Raw genomic sequence first — 17,364 nt, 5'->3', positions numbered from 1 at the left:
CTAGCATAATTTGAAAGAATTATTTAACACTATACAGTATTTAGTGAAAGGATATGTCGATGATCGAAAGGTTAAGAGATTACAACTAGATGTGTATGCAAACTTCTTGAAAGAGAAGTTGGATAATCTAGCCATTAAAGGTCAATGAGGAATGAAGGAACATTTGAGGGATGGACTAGAAGAGAGAAGGGAGGAATGGGTGAATTTTGAGAATTTGTCGTTAGAAAAGGTGACGTCTGTGATTTGTAAGCTAACTCTGACAAGATCAGTGTTCGTGTTCAACATCTCTCGTGAAGCTTACAGCTGAGGTGGGAGTTGCGGCACCGACTAAGATTATTAACAAATCGCTGCAGATTAGGAATGATTCCTGACACTTGTAACATTGCAACCGCCAAGCCCTTATTGAAAAGACCGCAGTTGAATTCTGAAAACTTGAACAATTATATAGACCAATTTTAATACTGCCAGCAATGATGTGAACAATTCTGGAGACCGCATCTTCAAAAAGATATAAAAAGGATGGAGTCGGTCCAGAGGAAGGCTACTAAAATGGTATGTGGTCTTTATCATAAGGCGCATGGGGAGAGACTTAAAGAGCTCAATATGTGTACTTTAGACTAGAGGAAAGGCGGGAGAGGGGAGATGTGCTAGATACATTTAAATAACTACGTGGCATAAATGCACATGAGTCAAGTCTCTTTCAATTGAAAGGAAGCACTGGAATGAGAGGGCATAGGATGAATTTAAGAGGTGATAGGCTCCAGAGTAATCTAAGGAAATACTTTTTTGCAGAAAGGGTGGTAGATGCATGGAACAGAAGTGGTGGAGACAGAGACTGTGGCTGAAATCAAGAAGGCATGGGTTAGGCTCGTGGGATCTCTTAGAGAGAGAAAGAGTCAGATGCCTATATTGTAGGCATTCTCTGCAATATAGATTTTTTTTTTTTTTAAACGTGCATCCCGATTGGTTGGTGAGACAGCGGATGTCTGCTGCCACCTACAATCAGGCTATCATTTGTAGAATCAGCCCCAATTTGTATGCAGGTGCCTATAAATGGTTGAATCATTACTAGGCAGACCGGATGGACCAGGGCTAGGAAACGAGGACCGCAATCCAGTCGGGTTTTCAGGATTTCCCCAACGAATGTGCATGAGATCTGTTTGCTTGCGCTATCTCCATTGTATCCTGTTTGAGGGGAGAGTGGGCTTGTGTACCCGTGCAGTTGCTAATCTATAAAGAAATGAAGCAGTAAAGAAGTTGAAAACCTGCCATAGTTTCAGCTCCTGAAGACGCCGTAATAGTGAAACGTGGTGCTACGTCGGGCTGGCTGGACATAGTCTGAATTGGAGTGAGAAGGCATTATAACAGCTTTGTATAAGAATCAATATATGCTTGTTGGAACATTGGAGAATACTGGAGAAATGAAATAATACACACGGACTATGTTGTGGAACAGCTTTATTTTCATCAGAAAAGGCTTGTGAATGGACTGAGTACAAGCTCCAGGTTTTCTTCCACTGTATTGTGGGATAATACAGATTTTAGTAACTGGAAGTGCAATATGGATTCATTTATGTTTAATGTATAATATAGTGGTAAGATTTGTGTTATTTAATAAAAATACAGTATATTTAAATAAAAAACCTGTCTAGTTATATTATATGTATTAAATGCATATTTTTTGGGGAAATCCTGAAAACCCAACTGGATTGTAACCCTCGTTCTCCACCCCCTGGGATGGACCATTTCATCTTTGTCTTTATTACGTTACTATATAACTCTGAGGTGGTTAACTATGCAGACTGTGCTCCCAGAGATCTACCAGCTTCCGTTTCTTTCCAGCTTTATAAATCCGCTTTAAGAAACGTTGTCAGTGATGTGGTGTGCCCACATCAATACCAATCCAATCCCTAAACAATGGCTTCCTTGCCACCGAAATTCTTCTGCAAATACTGTCTTGTCGCTTAGATATTCATTGGCAGTGAAGCGGAGTGGTGGCAATTTAAGAGAAACAGTGTACTCAACTGTTTTCAAAGCTGCTGCCTTGTTCCTGAACAAACTAATCTGGCTCCAGCATCTTGTCATGAGTTTCCTCTTCCCACAGCGATGGATTTCCTAGCCCTGCTGAATTAAAAATGTGTTGCAAGGGCACATTTATAATTCGAGAGAAATGCCAGCATGGGAAACACACATAATATTTTGGGTAATAAAATACCTGTTTACTCCATTCATAATAGAACTTGACTATTGAGGGCCATAAGACAGGGTGACATGGAGGTGGGTTCCAGCCCAGATGGTCATTGTTCTCTGCTGAAAACTATATTTGCCCTTGAGAGACTGTGCTGCTCCTGTTCACGTCTGTACACTTTCAAAGATCTAGTAGACAAATTGCCAAGTGAATGCAAGTCCAAGCTTATCAAAATGAAATTCCTGTAAATTACATTTCCGTAGTACATCCGGGTGACTCTCAGGAGGGGGGGGGGGCTAAGTGTACTCAGATAAACACTGAGGCATGCCAGTCTGCCTCCTGCAGTGTACGCAGGGCCGGATTTTCCTATAGGCTAACTAGGCTTCAGCCTAGGGCCTCAAGATCTGTATCACATTTTTTATAAAGGTTAGTACCAATAACAACATGTTTCATTTAACATATTGATATATATCACAGTAATGATGTATTTTATTATCTCTCATGTAATTTACAAACTTAAAAATGGGAGGTGAAAGGGCCTCATAAGTGGAATAGCCTAGGGCCTCTTTTCATCTAAATCCGGCCCTGTGTGTACAGAACAGGAATGTTGAATAGACATGATATTATACAATAGCCAAAACCTGATATTCTCCTGGGCATTCTCACTGGCTTGCAATGCTGCAGACTTTTGAATTGGAATACTGGAACAAAGTGGGTTTAAGGCTACCAGATTTTCAACAGATGCTAACTGGAAACCAATCTTGGGGAGGGGGGAGAAGGGGAGATTATTATAAAAACACAACCTGATTTTAAGAACTATCAAGAGGGTGACTCGGGGACTACTTGCATGGCTTAGCCTGGGATAAACAGCTTTCACTTGCTTTCAACTGTGCACAAATGGAAATTGGTCCACCAGGGATGGAGGTAGGCATGTTGGGACTGCTACTTCACCCTTAAACCCAACTCAGTTTCTGGTCCCTATTTTTCTTGCTCAATCTCCATATTCCCAATCAATGTTTCTATTAGGCACGTGGGATCTCTTGGAGAAAGAAAGAGATAATAGTTACTGCAGATGGGCAGACTAGATGGGCCATTTGGCCTTTATCTGCCATCATGTTTCTATGTTTCTTAATACGAAGCCAATCCCTAAGTTTGTGTTCTGGTCTCCCACTGAATTCTTACCTGTCGCTTTCTCCCACTCCATATCCCAGTTTGCTGCCCTCTTCCTCCCTATTTCCCTCTCCCAAAATCTGTTCCCTGCTTCTACCCCTACTCATTCTCTCCTTCCCTAGCATCCACTCACCTGTCTCCCTGCCTCTTCCTTCCCCCAGCATCTATCACCCTACCTTTTCTCTCCTCTTTTCCCAGCATCTATGCCTTCTCCCCTAGCATTATCACCCTCATCCTCCCTACCTTTCAGTGTCTGACAGAATCAATCTCCCTCTTTGTCTCCTCCAAGTATCTACCAGCACAGACCCTCCTCCATCATCTGTCAGAAGTGGTCCCCTCTCTCCCCACCCCTCCAGAACATGGCACCTACTCCCTTAACCTTATTGTGGTGACAGCCTATCCTTGTAGGTCCCTGCTGCGCTGCCATCCTTATCAGCATGCTGGTACAGAGATGCCAAGGGTGAACCATCCCAAAGAGAGATTTGCCATGCCAAGGAGTGAGACTGAAAACCAGAGTGAGATTTTTCAGATAGTATATTCAGAGTACAATGATATAAGGCCCGGCACCAGCACTAACTTAAATGATGAAGAGCCTTTGAGTCTTATCTGCTCATGAGACCCTGCTGGTACCGCCCCTCTGATGCATACGACAGGGTCTTCCAGAGAGCATGGACTCAAAAGCTTTTGCTTATTGAAGTTAGTGCCGGTGCCAGGCCTTGTCTGGACTCTGGATCAGGCAGTGTTAGGACAGAAGAAGGAAGGTTAGAGGAGGACACAACTGGACTTTCCTGGGGTGGGGGAAGGAGAAAGGGGGCAATGTTGGACTGAGGGAGGTAGGGAAATGGAGAGTTGGTAAGGGATGGGTGGATAGGAGGAGAGAGAGTTGGGCAGGGAGAGAGGAGAAATGCTGGACATGGATGGAGGAGAAGGGGAGAAGGGATATGTTGCATATGTGATGGAGAGGAAGGGAAGAGGAGGAAGTTCACATGGATGGAGGGGGAGGGAAGAGGAACTGCAGAGAAAGGGAGGATATGCAAATGGATGAAGGGGAAGGGAAGAGAGGGGAAAAGACACAAGTGGATAGAGAAAATAAGCAAAAGTTGGATATCCAGATCTGCTGAATCCACTGTATACTCATTAGCTTTATATTTTAGAAAACATACTTTCCCTTCCCAAAGTGTGGCTGTACTAATGGGAGTTACTTTAAACTACACAGTGTGTTATTTACAATAACATTAAGGCCCATGCAATAGTCCTGCTGGAAACAGTGCAGTGCATACAGGGAAGGCGGGTGGTGTTCTGTTTTGTTAGTAACTCAGAGGTTTGGAATGCGTTTTTAAACAAATTTTTTTAAAAAAGGTCAATGCCTGCAAACTTTACTGGAGCAGGATGAAACCCGGACTGAGCAGAACAGCTGGGTGTGGAGAACATAACTTTTAGAGCCAGGCACAACGTTTTCACTGTTGCATCACTAGAGGATCCAGGAGGGAGTGCAGCTCCTGTTGAGCAATCATGGTTCCTGGTTTAAAAAAAGGAAGTTAATTCAACAGTAGCAGCTACTGTTGGCTTTTAATCCTATTCCTTTTTTTTATGTAGCCCCACCCAAGGGAGAATGGTTCTTCCTCTGTGCATGGGCTTTCTGAAGAGAGCTGTTCCTGAAACGGGTGTTAAAAACAGTCACTTACGGGTCGATGCTCAAAACCAAATATGGGCGCAAGAGGTGATTAGCTCCTGCATTAGTGAGCGCAGAATGCTCAAAGGGCTCTAGCATGGCAGACAATGTATTAACGCAAATAGCTTGCAAAATGTGGTCAGATGTTAATGAGGTAATTTTCTATTGCTCAGAGTGCGGCGCAGAAAGCAAGGACGCCATAGCGATGAAAAAAATAACCCCAGCTTGGAGCAGGCATTAGGGTGTTTGAAGAGAGGATTTCCCATCATTCTTTAAAATCTGCCCATTTTTATTTTATTTGGAAGCAGAAGGAAGCCGGTGATCTTCCCGGATGGCGGCAGGAGGAAATGGGCACTCCTCCTGCCATGGACATTCGGTGGGGGGGGGGGGGCTTCGGGGGTTCTGGCAGGAGGGACTAGGCATCCCTCCTGCCGGCCAACTTCGCAGGGGGACGGGTTCCCTGCTGTGGCTGCTAAACTGATCGTGGCAGGGAGACGCCTAGTGCTGCCTAAGGCCACTTCCGGGTGAAACCACACCCAAGCCTAGCCTTGGGTGAGCTTAGGTGACCCTACAAGTCTCTAGGCTCGCAAAAATGTCTACAATGTAGTAGGCTGCCTGCCTCGGGGGGGGGGGGGAATTTAAACATGCGTACCAAATTAGCTGGTTAGACAGCTACCTACAATTGGGATGCCGTTTATATTATTTGCCCTTCAATGCTCAATACTAACAGCGTGCATATAATTTGCATGCCATTAGTTTTGAGCATTGAGAGATTTTTCCTGCACTGTTCACAAGGTATTTTCCAGTACCTGCGTGTGGTTTCGAGCATCAGCCCATTACATTGTGAGCCCACTAGAGCAGGGCTAGGGAACTCTGGTCCACGGGTTTTCAGGATTTCCCCAATGACTATGCATTGAAAGCAGTGCATGCAAATAGATCTCACGCATAGTCATTAGGGAAATCCTGAAAACCCGACTGGAATACGGCTCTCGAGGACCGGAGTTCCCTACCCCTGCACTAGAGACAGTCTCTCAGTCTCCTCTTTTCGAGGGAGAAGAGGCCCAGTTTCTCTAATCTCTCGCTGTACGGCAACTCCTCCAGCCCCTTAACCATTTTAGTCGCTCTTCTCTGGACCCTTTCGAGTAGTACCGTGTCCTTCTTCATGTACGATGACCAGTGCTGGACGCAGTATTCCAGGTGAAGGCGCACCATGGCCCGGTACAGCGGCATGATAACCTTCTCCGATCTGTTTGTGATCCCCTTCTTGATCATTCCTAGCATTCTGTTTGCCCTTTTCACTGCCGTAGCACATTGTGCAGATGGTTTCATGGACTTGTCGATCAGAACTCCCAAGTCCCTTTCCTGGAAGGTCTCTCCTAGTACCGCCCCGGACATCCTGTATTCGTGCATGAGATTTTTGTACATACATGTCTCTTGATCAGACTGGCTAATTCCCTTGAGCAAAAAGTTTCAAGTTTATTAGGTTTTAATATACCGACCATCAAATGAATATCTGGACGGTTTACATTACAATAAAAATATAAATAAGAAAGAGGAGTTAATATATTCAATATTTAGAAGTACAAACAGTGTATATTAAAACATAGACAAGACAAACTTGATTGTGAGGGAAGAGGTTTATGGAAGGGTAAAGTTACATTGCTAAGAGAAAAGGGAGAAAGAGGGAATGGGAAAAAAAACATTTGGGTGGGGGAAAAAGTCTTTTAGAAATAATTTTTGAAAGTTAAATAATTGAAAATAACTGAGAAGTAGATACTAAACTGAAATAAATGCATCACGGAATAGAAAAGTCTTTAGGTATGAAATCAGTGGGCCAAGGGGCTTTCTGTTACGCACGGACGTATAGTCTAGAAATGACACCCATTTCAATCAGAAAGGTTATTCCTAATCAAAGATTCTGCAGCTTCGGAATGTTAAATAAAAATGCTAAACTGTACCATATATTACGTTTTAAATCTACTGAATTTAAACTGTTGATAAATATTAAAATTCCACTTAAGCTTATTGATGAAGTTCTCCGAGGCACACTGTACATCAGCATGGAATGTGAAGCTTTTCTCGTTTTGGAATTTTACGACCAGACTTGAAAGGGTCTGATATGTACATTTTTCAGTTTTACGGGGATTTGTTTCAGAGCTTGCTTTTAGTTCAGATAATTTGTCGGCGAAGGCTGCCAATCCAACCTCCTGTAAATCGCATTTTACAGATCGTGGGATTCTTTGCGGATAGATATATACCTTCTGGGAGGTCTGACCAAAAGCGTTGTAATCTGTCCATTCTACTGTCAAGTCTGAAGAAGAGCTCTGTGAGGTCTTGGAAACTCATGATTAGAGAATGACACGGGCGACAAATTTGTCAATTTCCCCGTCCCCATGAGTTATGTCGCCCTCCCTGTCCCATTCCTGTAAGCTGTGCTTTAATCACACAAGCCTCGAACACTTATGATTTTAAACTGTTTGAGGCTTGTGCAGATGAGAATGGAGCTTGCAGGAATTGGGCAGGGACAGGAAAAGAATTTGCCGGGACGGGAAAAGGAGTTCCCGCAAGGACGGGGAAAAATTTCTCCCTGTGTCATTCTCTACTCATGATACAGAACCGTGGTAGTGATTTCCGCGTGGCAAATGTGACGTAGCCCATTCCGTTCCTATGGGCTGTGTTGCATTTGCCACGCCAGGAGTTGCTCCTATGGCTTTGTAAAAGGGGCCTTTAATTTATATCTGAGGCACTGGAGGGTTAAGTGATTTGACCCAGATCACAAGGAGCAGCGGTGGCATTTGATCTGGGCTTCCCTGGTTCTTTTTCCATTGCTACTCCTCCACTCCTGGGAGCACTGGTGTAGTAAGGGGTATGTGGGTGGGGGAGACAGTCCGCCTTGGGCGGGGTCTTTGTAAAGGGTACAAGCACCCGTCATCCTCTCTACCCACCCACCTCCCACAAGCACCCCTTCCCTCGTACCTCTTTCATTTTCCCTGTGCAAACAGCATTACAAACTTGCTGCCTGCATCGGCGTCGCCTCTCTCTGACGTCACTTCTGGGCCCTGCTCCTAGGAAATGATGTCAGAGGGATAGCCGACACAACGCAGGCAGCAAGTTCATGCTGTTGCTCTCGCCTGGAAAATTTAAAAAGGTACGGGAGAAGGTAAGGGGGTGCGGGCGCAGCAAGGGGAGTCGGAAAGGAGTGGGGGTGACTTATTTTTATTTTTATTTATTCAATTTTCTATACCGTTCTCCCAAGGGAGTTCAGAACGGTTTACATGCATTTATTCAGGTACTCAAGCAGTTTTTCCTGTCTGTCCTGGCGGGCTCACAATCTATCTAATGTACCTAGGGCAATGCCTCAGAGAAATAGGATGAAAAATTATTTTGTATCATCCTGGTATAATATCAGGAATGGGGAAAATTCCGTAAACATCCTGAATGTTTTAATAGAACGGTTGTATTTCTCTCTTTTGTCATTCCATAAGTGAGGACCCTGGACTGTAAAATCTGAATTGTATAAGTCTACATCAGAGTGTGCCATAGATGTTTCTGGGTTGCACAAATTGAGTGTTATTTAAATTTGGATGCATTTGTTTTAAAGTTTTATTTGGCTTAGCACGGGCTTACCTTGTTTCTCATTTTAGTTTTTTTATTTCTAAGAAAAATATTCGTAGATCTGGTTGGTTTTATTTTCCTTCAGCAAATGCATGTTGTTACAAAAAATTTTGGGATAGGATCTTAGCATTCCAAGCAGGATTAATGAATCTTCTTGTTTCTCCATTTCTTACTTGCTATCATTTTCGAAAAGATCTTAAAACCCACTTATTTAAACAATATAATATACATTATTGATTCTCATAAAATCTACACCTCGTGTGTGTCTTCTTTTCTGCAATTCAGCAGGTACAGAGTTTGTTCTGAATCTAAAAATACATGTCCAGCTTGGAAGCAATCTCCACCGCCTGCCACCAATACTAGCACTGCAGTACTTTTAAACGGTTCTGTCCAATTTATTTTCCATCTCTTCCTGGGTGGTTGTTTTTTTTCCTGTTGAGTTTTGCACTCTGGTATTGTAGAGATAGACTGGTCCTCTCTGCAGAACACTTGGAAGAGTGCCTGTCTGGTTTTCTTGTTCAAGAAGTACAAATCCTACATTTCAAGATGCCTGTTCGCTCTTTCCTGTCCATCTGTCACTGAGATTCTAAGCTCCATCAAGCAGACTCTGTTTCTTTGCATCTGTAAAGTGTTATATATACACTGGAGAGCTGTATAAATATTATTAAATGTAGTAGTAGTAACCTGTAAACTGTATATTATGTACAGCAGGGGTGCCCACACTTTTTTGCCTTGCGTGCTACTTTTAAAATGACCAAGTCAAAATGATCTACCAACAATAAATTTTTTTTAAAAAACACAAAGCACACTGTACGCAGAGAAAATGTTAATTATCATTTATATTTGAGGGTTTTTTCAAAGAGGTCAAGGCAGATGGCTTTAAAATATGCAATATATGATAGAATAAACACTTTCAACACTGAATGTGAAGATGTCCAAAAATGTCAGACAGGAACAGCATAGACCTAACTCAATCCAAAAAATGAAGGAAAAAGCCTCAGAAAGGGCCCTCCCACCTCACCAAAACGGCTCAAAGAAGTGGTCGAGCGTTCACCTCACTGGCAAAAAACCTTCATTGTGTGATAAAGTCTTATGCTGTGCTGTAATGTGCCAATGAAAATTAAATAATAGAGGAATTATTCCACTTATCTTCACTGATCGGTACACCAACGGTGGCCAGCGTTTCACAAATTCATGCTGTCTCAGGGTGTATCCCGACCGATCAGGTTTCTTTCAGAACAGGACGCCAAACCGCCTCTTGCTTGCTTGCTGCTTGCTTGCTGAGGCGGTTACCGATCAGTGAAGATAAGTGGAATAATTCCTCTATTATTTAATTTCTGTTGGCACATTACAGCACAGCATAAGACTTTATCACACAATGAAGATTTTTTGCCAGTGAGGTGAACGCTCGACCATCTCTTTGAGCCGTTTTGGTGAGGTGGGAGGGCCCTTTCTGAGGCTTTTTCCTTCATTTTTTGGATTGAGTTAGGTCTATGCTGTTCCTGTCTGACATTTTTGGACATCTTCACATTCAGTGTTGAAAAGTGTTTACTCTATCATACATTGGTTTTCATCACATCTTGAGTTACCTCAGTGACAACTATACAAAAATAGACAAATATACCCCACAGACGGACTTCTACGGTCCGTGTCCCGTATGTGGGGAAAAACGGATCAGGAAAGTAGGTTTTGATCGCACCTCAGTAGCCAGGGAAGTAGGGCTAGTGCAGGTCATATGGTTTTTTTACGGGCTGAGCCATGGAAATGACAAGGATGGATCAGACTAAGTCAAAAATAGGAGAGGTGAGGATGATTGTACAAACAAAATTTTCAGGGCTGAGAAGTCTCTGTGATAAGGATGGATCAGAAACAAATATCATCTGAGTACAGGTCTTGCACATCTCGGGGGGGGATGGAATATGGAACTTAGCAAGTAAAATGTGATAATATATTGGATTATTGGTTCAATATTACCTTAATAATGAATGTGACTGTTGGGCAGACTGGAAGGACAATGCAGGTCTTTATCTGCTGTCATTTGCTGTATTTTTATATTACTTGGCAATTCTCTTTAAGGCTTTGAAAAGATTAGAGGCATGTAGAGAGTTATATGAATATTGTTTATTGAGAGCTTCTAATGACGGGGGAGTCAACTCAGAGTAGTTTGCATGATATTCTGTAAAGGTGTTACAATAAATGAGCTTCTATAGAGGTGTTACAATACAAGGGCTCTAAACAGAGTTACAGGGGCTTCTGTAGAGGTGTTACAATACAGCGTTATTAATACCGGCCTAATTATGCCATAATCAGTCATCCTGCTTATGTTACCAGCACATCGATCATCCTACTTATATGCATATGTTTATACCAAATTAATCGTCCTACGTATATTCACATATTTACTAAGTTTAGTATTGCAGCTAAGTCCACTATATTTACACACTTCCTAAGGAGCTTGGCCAATTCAACTAAATATAATCTATTTACATGTATCTGTATCATGTTTTATGTTTATCTTTGAAATATTATCTTCCTTAGAGTCTAGTTTTCTGGGCTTCTGGGCTTTGTCTATTTGTATCCCTATTGTGTTCATCCTATCGTGTTCCTGATGGGGGGAGGGAGCCAACTGTCTCCTCTATATTGTTTTATTGGCTAAAGTAGTCTGTGAAGAGGATGGCCTTTATCCCTTTCTTGAACTTTCCGTTATCTTTTTCTAGTTTTAGTTCCTTCGGGAGGGTGTTCCACCACCTTGGAGCCATCACTGAGAACATTCTTTTCCTGATGCTTTTGTATTTGATGTCTCTAAAGGAGGGAATTTCTGGGTAGCAATGATAACTTCTCAAGAATTAACTGTGGGTGTTTATTTTCTTCCCTTTCCAGGACAACCTATGAAGGATGGCTTTTAAGAAAGATGGTGCCCATAAGAAATGGGCTGTCTTGAAGGATAAGCTGGGGCCTCAGGACTCGGATCAGACAGAGGCCAACCTTGAGAATGCAGAGCCCGAGCTGTGTATCCGCCTCCTCCAGATCCCCTCGGTCGTGAACTATTCCGGGCTGAGGAAGCGGCTGGAGAGCAGTGATGATGCCTGGATGGTACAGTTCTTGGAGCTGAGTGGTTTGGACCTGCTGCTGGAAGCCCTGGACCGGCTTTCAGGGAGAGGGGTGTCCAGAATTTCTGACGCTCTTCTACAGCTCACCTGCATTAACTGTGTCCGCTCCATCATGAATTCACACAAAGGAATCGAATACATTGTGAGCAACGAAGGCTATGTTAGAAAGCTCTCCCAAGGTAAGAACTGGCCTGGGGTCTTCTCAGTACTCACTTGAATGCGCTATGGAGCCTGGTGCATACCTTGCTTCTGATTATACCCTGTTCTGCACTGAAGAACTGAAAGGTATTGGCGGGATAGAAGATATCAATATAATGTAATATAATATGCTGAGAACATATATGTTTTGTACTTCCCTCCTATAATCTCTTACCTTCATCTCCAACTTAAAATGTTTCTGCAAGTGTAAACCAGAAGCAGAGGCTGAGGAAACATTGCAGTGTAAAGGAAGAAAAGGTAACTTTGCTCCCTGACTAGCAGTGGGGGCGTCTCATTTGAGACTGATCCTTCTTTCCCTACCCCATTCATTTACCCTTTGGTGCAGGGCATTGAGGCCCAGGCTTAGGGTGCTGAAAAATAGCTGCCTGGGCGGATCATTCCTTTACAACATTGGGAACATCTTTCTTTACTCCCACACTGTTTTTCTGTTCTCCCTCAGCCATGGGCCAAGCATAGTTTTCCAAAAATATCAAAAAGCCTGAAAAAAAAAAAAAAAAAAAGATGTGCTGAGACTGGAATCGGTCCAGAGAATGGCCACCAGGATGGTCTCGGGACTCAAGGAGCTCCCATACGAGGAACGGTTAGGGAAGTTGCAGCTCTACTCACTCGAGGAACGTAGAGAGAGGGGAGACATGATTGAGACATTCAAGTATCTCACGGGCCGCATCGAGGTGGAGGAAGATATCTTCTTTTTCAAGGGGACATCCGTGGAAAATCAGGGGCGGGAAACTGCACGGTGACACTAGGAAGTTCTTCTTCACTGAAAGGGTGGTTGATCGCTGGAATAGTCTTCCACTTCAGGTTATTGAGGCCAGCAGCATGCCAGATTTTAAGGCCAGATGGGATAGACACGTGGGATCTATCCGCAAAGATAGATAGGGAGGGTCATTAGAGTGGGCAGACTTGATGGGCCGTGGCCCTTATCTGCCGTCTACTTCTATGTTTATATATATATATATATATATATATATATATATAAAGAGGGGTCAGTCTCATATACAAATCAAACGCAAAAACTTGCTCCTAGTCCTTTGCATTCTTTCTTTGCACATGCAAGTCTACTCTTAAAAAAGAGGAAATTGATATGAATTAAATTTAATGAGGTTTACACAGGGTGACTAATCAATTCATGGGAACTTCCTAAAAATTTAATAAGGAGTTCACCTGGGTATATCCTCAGCGCTGAGGCACCCCCGTAAAAGAAAGAGCTTGGACTCCTTTTAGACTCATGAAAGCTAAGTTTTCCTTCATATTTGATTTATAATAATAATAATAATAACTTTATTCTTCTATACCGCCATAGTCAGATGACTTTTAGGCAGTTCACATCAAAGACAGCTGGACAATCAGCAAATTACAGAAAGCAAATGGTGAAGGTACAACATATTACACAAGGAATAGACAGATGGAAAATATAAATTTAGTGTGGCTTCTGATTAGGAGATGAATTGGTCAAACAGTACGGTTTTAATTACTTTCCGAAAGGAACCATAGTTCAGCCTGGCTCCATTGATGTAGTTACAAAGCCAGGACTGCTGTTTGCTTTCTTGGAACATGAAAGATTTGTCCAAAAAGGATTTACAGCCAGTGATCCATGGGTATACAAATGTGTTACAGTTTCTGGTTGATCGTTTGGGGTTGTGTAGTACAAAATGTGGTAGAAGATAGGAAGGCGCTAGTCCCCAGGCCTGCTTGAAACAAATTCATGCAAATTTGAACATTATTCGCGCCTCCATTGGCAACCAGTGTAGTAGTCTATAGAAGGGGCTGATGTGATCGCTTTTCTTCAGACCGAATATCAAGCAAACTGCCATGTTCTGTACTATTCTTAATTTTTGTACTGTTTTCTTTGGGATACCCAGATAAACGATGTTGCAGTAGTCCAGTATTGATAGAACCAAAGATTGCACCAGTAATTTAGTGGAGGAAACTGCTATTATCAAGAACAGTTTGATTTGAACATTTTTACTGCTGATTTCTTTGATTCTAAACTTGCACATGGCACTTTATTATTTATTTTTTCATATACAGTCAAACCTCGGTTTGCGAGTAACCCGGTTTGCGAGTGTTTTGCAAGACGAGCAAAACACTCAGCAAACTTTTGACTCGCAAACCGAGTGTTGACTTGATTTGCAAGCACCCCCCTGATAACCGGCATCGCTCCCCCCCCCTGCTTGCAAAGGCCCCCTCGCTCCAACCGGCCCCCCCCCCCCCCCCCGCCCAAACAACTTAAACTTACCCCCCCACCCTGTCTGGCATCGGCACGCAGGCACAGATCATGCCGGTGCCTAGAAGATCTTCCGGCTTCTGCCTGCCTTGAGCAAGCCTCTGCGCATGCTCAAGGACTTCTAATTCTCCCTCTCGCCGAGATTCTCAGCTTTTCAAAACCTGGCACTTTGTCCGGGTTTTTAAAAGGTTCCCGACATAATCACATTAGGAAGGGGCATCCTTGCATTGTGTCTGCGCATACACGAATGCCATATGGGGGTGGGGCTGAGACCAGAACAGGGCAGGAAAGAGGCGGAACTGGGCGGTCCTGGGGGCGTGGCCATGGGTCCGGATTTTCACGAAGGAAAATCTGGTAACCCTAGCCCAGCAACACCTTAAAATGTGAGACAGGATACTTGGAAACAAGAAGTATCTCATCTCACATGTACTTGAGGTGGAGGGGGATGAATGATAGGGAAGGAGCTGGGCCTTTTAAGGGGATAAGAGGCAAAGAAAGGTAGATGAACTTGGACATGGGATAAGCAAAGAGGTTAGAAATGGGGGACGAGAAAGAAGGTGAAAAGTAGGGAGGACAGGCAACCAGAGAAGGAATAGGAAGTGGATAATGGGAGAAGTAGAAGCAGGAAATAGAAATCCGGTAAATAGGTGCAGGAAGACTAGAAGGGGCCCAGGAGAACTCAAATCGAGAGATTTAGGGAGACGAGAGAAATGGAGAAAAAAAGATGAAAACAGAAGGATCGATGTTAGAGATAAATGTAGGGGTGGGAAGAAACAAAAAACGGAATCTAGAGAGACTAGGACCAACCTAATGAGAAAAATAAAATGACTGAAAGACAAATTTACTTTCTGGAGTGGGGCCATTCTGGTGATATGAACCGTGAGGCTGCATAGTTCATATGGTAAGAACTTTCTTCTTTCTTCCCTCGCTTTTCAGTGTTTCTTCAGCCTCTGCACCTAGTTATACTTGAGAAAACATTTTATATAGGCCCGGTTTGGGAATGTTGTATAACTCATGTAGATAGAGACATCCCATATTCTATGAGGGGAAAAGCCAAAAGCAAAAGTTTTTTTTGCCATTTTAAAAGTGTTTCGTTATCCAGCTTCCTCTTATTCCCCAAAACTTGGTTAAGTTCTCTTTGCTACCAATCACAAATTTGGGCAACTGATTAAACTAAGCATGTTGAGGGCTGACTATACCCCCTGTTTGGGGATCCAGCACAAATTTGTGAAAGAGAAGTTCAAAAACTGCATTAAACATCTTAGAACCTTTCGGCTTGGATTGAAAACTGTTCCCCAAGGTTTCAGTTAGAGAATGACATGGGGACAAATTTTTCCCCTTCCCCACAGGAACTCATATTCCCGTCCCTGCGAGTTATTTTCCTGTCCCTGCCCCATTCCTGCAAGCTCTATCCTCGTTGCACAAGCCTCGTTTGGGATGGGGAAATTGAGCTCCTAAGGGGATGGAGACAAATTTGTCTCTGTGTCATTCTCTAGTTCCCTGATATGTAGGGATACATTTTCTTTAGTCCAAATCATGTACAAAGTATATGGGCTTTTTGCATTTGTGTACAATCCGTGATGCGCTCCTTTTGAAAGTGAGCGGCTGCAGAGTAGACACAGTGAAAAGGTGCTGTTTTGTGTAGATAGCTGAACAGAGGTGAAATACGACTTTTGGAAATCCCATTTGCACATGCTGTTCACAGCCTTAAACAAACCCACAGGAGCACCTCCTTTTAATGTGGTAATAGTACACATAGGGTTGCCAGATTTTCCAATTGGAAAATCCGGAACCCCCTAGAACCACCCAGTTCTGCCCATACCTGCCCTAATCCAGCCCTAGCCCCCCCCCTCCCCCCCCACTGCCTGTTCGTGTCTGCCCCCTGCTCCCCGCAAACTAAAGGCCTCCATGCCCTGTCTAAGCTGTGAATCTGTCTCATGATCCTTTCCTGGGTCCTCTACATCCTATGAACCCACCTATCCCTGTCCATCTCATTGTAAAACTTTGCCTCACCCAATTTGGTTGGTTCTATGCCCAGCAGAGGTTTTCAGGCTATGGCAAAAAAAAAAAAAAAAAGAAGATTAAATTAGCATGCATAGAATCTGTGGTGAGTTAGGGTTATTAGATTTTACTATTGTATAATCCAGACCCGTAGCCCCGCCCTCAGGCCCACCCAGTTCAGCCCCGTTCTGCCCAAGTCACGCCCCACCCACCTCAACCTGTTCTCGTGCTCGGAGCCGCATTGGGAGGGCATCTACGTGTGCGCAGGTGTGACGCGATGACATCACATGCATGGGACCTGTGGGACCTTTCTCAGCATAGGGCCTCAGGCAATTGCCTAGGTTGTCCCCCATCCCACAGTTCCATCCCTGATTATATGTAATGTAATATAATGTAATTTATTTCTTATATACCGCTACATCCGTTAGGTTCTAAGCGGTTTGAAGAAAATATATATTAAGATTATAAATGAGAAGTAAGAAGGTACTTAAAAAATTCCCTTACTGTCCCGAAGGCTCACAATCTAACTAAAGTATCTGGAAATTAATAAAGAAGAGAAAATAAAGATGGTTGAAAAAGAAAAATTCTATGTGAATTTATAGGATGGAAATTAAACTGACAGTGAAGAACTGTATGAAAAATACATATGGAATTCAGTTAGAGAGGGTAGGTTACAATCTATTTATGGTATTTGTTTAATTGGAAGGTGTTAAGGTGGGTAATTTGGGGGAAGGTTATCTAGGTTTCCCCGTCCTGGCTCTGGTATCTTTAATTTCTGCCCCTGTGAAAAAGCTGGATTCAGCAATAAGTTCCCAATTTAAAAATGCATTAGCCCTGTAGTCCGTCATGCTTTCCAAAAAACACCTCGTATAACAGCAGGAGAGTGAGTTAAATGTATGGAAGCCAAAATCAATGAAAAGTCATTAAAGCAACAATAAAATTAATTATTAGCAAAAAAAGTTATAGAAATATTATACCAAAATTTGAAATCATAAAAGCAGCCAATATCCAGATGTAAATTCAGAAATGCACTATGAATTTGAAATTAAAGATTACTATCTTTGTTGTTGATTGATACAAGTTCTCTAGTCTTAGCATGTTGCCTTTCCCTATGATCAAGATGTTAATGACCTCATTGCTTTGATACTGATGTGTGGACAAG

At 42.9% G+C, this 17,364-nt stretch overlaps 1 protein-coding gene across 4 annotated transcripts in view; it reads left to right on the top strand.

The window, feature by feature from the left end:
- The window catches only part of INF2 (inverted formin 2), a 134,443-nt gene that overhangs the window by 45,367 nt on the left and 71,712 nt on the right, over positions 1 to 17,364 (top strand). For all 4 annotated transcript variants that reach the window (XM_033951722.1, XM_033951723.1, XM_033951721.1 and 1 more), the window contains one exon: positions 11,526 to 11,934. In XM_033951722.1, coding sequence (XP_033807613.1) covers positions 11,541 to 11,934 — 394 coding nt within the window. In that variant the 5' untranslated portion in view covers positions 11,526 to 11,540. The remainder of the gene's footprint in view (positions 1 to 11,525; positions 11,935 to 17,364) is intronic.

Source organism: Geotrypetes seraphini, chromosome 7 (genome assembly GCF_902459505.1).
Source record: "Geotrypetes seraphini chromosome 7, aGeoSer1.1, whole genome shotgun sequence".
In the NCBI taxonomy this organism is placed as follows: Eukaryota; Metazoa; Chordata; class Amphibia; order Gymnophiona; family Dermophiidae; genus Geotrypetes; species Geotrypetes seraphini.
This window is presented reverse-complemented; position numbering and strand designations above follow the sequence as displayed.